The 6,392-nt window shown below is 30.1% G+C and overlaps 1 protein-coding gene across 1 annotated transcript; it reads right to left on the minus strand.

Moving 5' to 3' along the window:
• On the minus strand, positions 1-748 carry LOC141706647 (glycine-rich protein DC7.1-like). The gene is made up of 2 exons (XM_074509428.1): positions 587-748; positions 1-486 (listed from the first exon to the last, which is right to left on the minus strand). The coding sequence occupies exons 1-2, from the start codon at positions 687-689 to the stop codon at positions 143-145; spliced, it is 447 nt and encodes a 148-aa protein (XP_074365529.1). The 5' UTR covers positions 690-748; the 3' UTR covers positions 1-142.
• Between the last annotated feature and the right edge of the window lie 5,644 nt (positions 749-6,392).

Consider the following 6,392-nt stretch of genomic DNA (forward strand, 5'->3'; position numbering starts at 1 on the left):
TACCAAAAATCATAATGTCATCGTTACTATAACATTCGTCAATTTTGATCTTACATGCAATTTATTTAGAAAATACTACCGCTACTACCACTTATAATAATGAAGTAGCTAATAGTACTATACAAGTTAAGCATGCAGTTGTCTAGTTCTGTGGCTTAACTTCAGTGGCTTTAAGTGCTGCCTCTTCAGCTGCAGAGCAACACCTACCATGGCAGTAGTGACGGCACCCGCCTCCATGGTTTCCTCCTCCATTGTGGTAGCCTCCTCCATTGTTGTAACCTCCTCCGTTGTGGCCTCCTCCGTTGTTGTAGCCTCCTCCGTTGTTGTAACCTCCTCCATTGTGACCTCCTCCATTGTTGTAGCCACCTCCATTGTTGTAACCTCCTCCGTTGTGGCCTCCTCCGTTGTTGTAGCCACCTCCATTGTGGCCTCCTCCGTTGTTGTAGCCTCCTCCATTGTTGTAACCTCCTCCGTTGTAGCCCTCAGCTGCGAGTTAATTAAGGTTTAGCATAAATGTGATAAATTGCTAAATAATTATTTATCATAAATGTAGATTGCAGGAGCATGTATACAAATTAAGACTTACTTTTTGTAGTAGTTTCGGCCAACTCTCTAGCTGCAACTTCTGAACTAATGAGGATGATAAAAGCTACTGACAGACCAAGTAGCAGGAAAATTTTGGAACCCATATTTGATTTCAACTTTGTGTTCTATGTAATGAAATGCAAGAGCTGAATGGTGAGAAGTAAAGGTACGTGCAGTTTCTATTTATAGACTCGGGAAAATAAATGAAGCTAAAAATACCTTTAAAATACTCCTACATGTATTTAGAGGAATGAATAAGATATTATTAGTCTTGGATATTAATAGATTGTTTCTATTCAATATATTTATTCATCTCAGGGGTTCACTTTCTTTTTACCTAACTTAAATATAATTTGGTTTTTTGTTATAACCGAAGACATCATAGATTTCAGGGTTTCGAGAGTCGTCCCCCAGAAATTAAAGTCTAGCCACCACTTCTCCATTCTTCAACCTTCATTCATCAATCGATTAAGTTCACTTTCGCTCTCTCATCTTTTCTTTTATTTATCTATTATTTTTTTCAATAAAAGCAAGATCTAATTATTTTCGGATGAGATCTTGTCAAGTAACTTGTTATCAAGATTGTTAGTCGTGCCCATATTTTTGGGATGTTAGTGTTTTATGTCATGATGTTCTTCTGTCTTTTGTTGCCGGGATCGGTGATCGCTCTTGTTGCCGATTTCGGTGGTCGTTCTGAGAATGATTTATATGATATTTTTGGAGATCAGTAAGGCTTGTATCAGATCTGATACAGTGGTGAATATCGCAAAAACTCATCTTTCACAACAAAAAAGTGTTCGTATTTTAGGGGTATTTGTTGCTCTACTATAAGTTGATATAATTGATAGTTCTGTATATTGGACTACACATAACACTTATGTGAAGGTCAATGTGTACTACTAGTTTCGGAATTGATGTAGGTTGGATCATTTTAATATTTTTTAGTTTAAGGATTTTTGAATATTCTATGTGTTAAACAATCTGAAAACAAAACAGCTATTTGGTTAACTCGATTTTTGTTTCATAATAAGGTTGTAGTTGACAGTTTGGGGTTTGTCCCGACTGGGTTTCAATGTTTTAATGAATTTTTCACTTTATTCATTAAAAAAAATAATTTGGCTTTTGAGATGTACTGTTATAAAAAAACAGATATTAAAATTAAAAAATTATCTGTCACATGTACATGTGGCAATTTTGGTATACAACACGAATACGGTATAAAATGATACTAATAATTGGTGTTTTGTTTCAAAAATTTGATACACCAAAAATACGAATATAGTTAGTGTCGGTTTTGGTTTTCCGATATAGGTAAATGATACGAAACGAAAGTAAACGGAATAAATAAATAATTTCTAAAATTATATGGTATTTATAATATAATTTTATATCTTATTTTATTCTAAATAACAAATACGAATAAATTATATAAATACTAAATATATTATATTTGACTAATGTATTCACTATCTTAAACTATTTAATTATCTAGTACATTTTCTAACTATTGATATTTTTTTTATATAATTCGGGTATTTTGTGTACTTTCGTGTGTCAACCTGGTTGCCACGAATATATTAGTTCGCGTTATTGTCAATCAAATAGTACATGAATATAAATTTGGATCGGGTTCGATTTTAAGATTTTGACACGAAAGTGTACGAAATAACTGTACACATACACTACCCATAAGTTAATTCGTATAGTGTATTTTGATATACACACTGACTCATTAATAATTTGTGTATTTTTGTTTTCGTAAACATTCATGTGTCATGCTACTCATGTAAAATTGAATATAATATGAATATATGTACATAAATAAAATTATAAATATGTTAGGTAATTTATTTTTACAAAATATATAAATATAAAATCATAGATTATTAAATATATAAACATATATTGATTTTAAATATGCGTATTTAAATATAAAAAACTTTCCTAACAAAAAAAGTAATTTAGAATCTTTTTGGTGAAAGTCGTGTCTTAGTAGCAAAACTAAATACAAAACCAACACCGTATCTCGGTTTTTACTTTTTTATTTATATATTTTTATATTCGTATATTTTCATCTCGTGTACCAAACATACAAACAAAAATTTAAGATTCTATCATTTTCGTGTCGTATATTACATCACGCCAAGAAATAAACACAATCGAATCTAATTCATGTAATTTTGATTGGACCTGGAGCTAATATTTACAAATATATTTTTTTCTCAAATATAATTCCAAACAAATCATTTTTTCTCAAAATTATCAAGGCCATGCAAAAAGGTGTACTCAAGTCAAATCCAGGTTGTGAAAGTCAAAGAAGTCGGAACAGGCATTTATGAGACGGTGGGGATCGAAGGGAGTGGAGGTGAAGTTCGAATTATCAAAATAATACAAAAAATCATAAACACGAGACTATCAACTTGTATGCAGCCGACGCAAAATTTAAATTAATTTCAATCCGATTCTGGTCCACCGGTTCCCCATTCAAGCTTTCTTCAATTGTGATTTGTGAGTCCGTCGGTATTTTTTTTTGGAAAATGTTAAAAATTCCAAATTTTTACACCAATTTTTTTTTCAAATCTGATGTATCATATGAATATTAGGCAATTTTCCTAATAATAATATAAGACTCAGCGTGCATTTATATGCACACACTAATTTCACATCAGTCATGTATTAGTCACGTCATTTTGTACAACAATTTTTTTTTCAAATCTATTGTCTCATATGGATATTTGACAATTTTCCTAACAATAATATAAGACTCAGCATACATTTATATGCGCCCACTAATCAGCATCAGCCATGTGTTAGTCAAGTTTACAAAATGTCAAATGTTTACAAATCTTTTTGGTGAAAATATATTCATTTTTTTCAAATATATTGTCTCATATGGATATTTGACAATTTTCCTAATAATAATATAAGACTCAGCGTGTATTTATATGCGCCCACTAATCAACATCAGTCATGTGTTAGCCACGTCATTTGGTAAATTTTTTGGAAAGATATTTGGGGTATCTAGCACTACTCATTATTTACATATTATTCGAAAATATATAGATTAATATTTAATTCAATTAAGAATGTGAGAATATATACTAAATTTATAATAACCGAATGAAGTATTTAGTTCTACCTTCATTTTGGTTATCTCATTTCACGACCGTCGGATCTTCTTAACAAATAATCAGAACCGTTGTATCTAAATATAAAAATGATGCAATACTTAAATTCATATATTCGAATCTTGCAATAACAAATAAAGAGATTAAAATTTAATTTAATTAAGAACGTGAGGATATGTATTAGAACGAAGAGCATAATTTAATTTCATGCAATTGATTTAAAGTCGTAATATCGTAAAATAAAACAGACTTAAATATGTTTTACTCTCATATTCTATAAATCGATTTTTCTAATCTGTGTTTAAATAAACACTAACTCACATTAATTTGATATATTTTTATTGGTTCTCTAATATTAAACCCTTGTGTTCACATCAAATTTATCAATAAAAATACAATAATTCATAAAATTTTGTGTGTGCCCCTTCACACATTAGAAAGACCCTATTCTAATTGCTATCCAGAAGATAGTAAGACATGAACATTTAATACCGAGGTGGACTTGTGATTAACGGGACCATATATAGCTACAACGTGGGATGATTAGGTATTTGTGAGTAAGGTTGTAAAACTCGTAAATTGGTTCAATTTAGACGTGTCTCCAAATTTCGAGTAATATACTGATTTTTCGAGTACTTAGGTTTAACTCCGTTGCTTCTTCAAATTTCGAGTAATTATATACTAATTTTTTAAATACATATTTTCAGCATTATCCGAATACTCAAATTAAATTTGAATAAAATAATGTCCAATTTCGGGGTACTCACTCGAATTCTAGAAGAAAAAATCGGTTTAAAAAAGCATATTTTCGTCTTTATAGATTGTACTCAGTAGTCCTATTCATTTTTATACACTTTCTTTTTTAGATGTCCAATTCAATTTTATACATTTCAAATTATCAAAAATAATAAAAGTTTTATAATATAAAAATTAACTACACCGACTTACATCCGGTACTTTCTTCCACCACACTAATTTTAACACTTTATTCACTTTTTTTTTTATTTTTTTTCCTAATATTTCACTTTTTTTAAATATCCGTGCCGAAATCAAATGTATACATTTTGGTGGAGGGACGGAATTATACTCAATAGTCCGAATACTTAGCTTTAATTTAAATTAACTAATATTCAATTTCTGTGTACTCACTCGAATATATTGTACTCCCTCCGTCCCTAAAAACGTTTCTTATTTGTCTTGAACACGTTTGTCAATGCACACTTTTGATTGTTAATATCTTTAAATTCGTATTAGTATTAAATATAAAAATTTCATAGTATTAAAGTACCGATAAATATGAATCCAACGACATCACTAATGATTATGTTTGATATTATAAATTAGACATAAATTAGTAATCAATCGATTACCGTAAACCGTATCGAAAATCAAAAGAGAAAACGTTTAACGGGACGGAGGGAGTAACATCTAACAATTTTGAGAGTATTAAAAACTTTGACTTGGCATCCAAAGAAATCCAGGAAAAAAACATGTGTCGGTTAAAAAAAGCATATTCTCGTCCTTATAGATTGTTGGACTCAATAATCTTGATTAGGTTGAAAATGAACAGCACTCGTAAGAATGTGGTCTACGTACCTGCAATGGTAACCACAACTTCCGATTTGATATTTACGATCTCGATCTCTCGAGTCTCAGCTCCCAACCACTTGGGGCTTTATTGGGCAATAATTCACTAGTACACTCTATTGGCATAAAACTCACAATTTACTTCTTTTTTTAATCACAGCTAACCCGCAGTCGCTATCCTCGAGTGCGTATCGGTTAAACCCCGCGGGTTCATGCAATAACCTGTAAGTTATGTGAACTAAGATAAATCGCATTTAAGCGACATGCTCTGATTCCGGAGACATAATTATAGGTATGCTAAATGATGAACTTTATCTGTAATGACGTAAAAATTAAGATTTTTTAATTCAGTGATTTATTATATATTATAGTACAATGTATATTTTGTGCTATATATATATTTCCCTAAAAAAAATTCGTAGAAAAACGGAACTAAAGTTGAACCTCAAATAAATCATAATCAATAAAATAATAAATTTTCTAAAATATTATTTCTCTCCGGTAACAATATAGTGTAGACAATTTATTTTAAATCCCGATAAAATAATAAACTCGTTAAACCAATTTTTTTTTTGATCTCAATGCTAATACTTTGAAAATGTTTAACTGTCCATAAAATCTGAATTTGTAAGCATAAATATGAAGGTAGTTGATAAAATCTTAAATTTGTAATGGATTAAAAAAGCACTATTTCACCACCAAAAATTTATTATTTGTGCCAAAATATAATAGTAGTAATTGTTACACATGTTTATTTTAGCTCAATCATTGCTTTTGCAATAAGGATGCATGGGCCTGAGTGTTCTCATGTACCTGTAGGACCGTACAAATCGAATATTTTTATTTAATTAAAATGAGCAAATTCGATTCATATTCATTTAGAATAAATATACTCGGTTAAGTTTTAGAATTTCATATCATACGAAATTTTGCTCATTTAGAATAAATGAATAAATGTTGATGATTAATTAAAAAGAGTGCTTACTATTGTAAACTGCATCTGTGCATGCGTGTCGATTATATAATTGATTTTTAGTTGCGATTTATTTTGAAAGTAAATAAATATGCGTAATCAAGCACCACGTTTCGCCC

Source organism: Apium graveolens, chromosome 2 (assembly GCF_009905375.1).
Source record: "Apium graveolens cultivar Ventura chromosome 2, ASM990537v1, whole genome shotgun sequence".
In the NCBI taxonomy this organism is placed as follows: Eukaryota; Viridiplantae; Streptophyta; class Magnoliopsida; order Apiales; family Apiaceae; genus Apium; species Apium graveolens.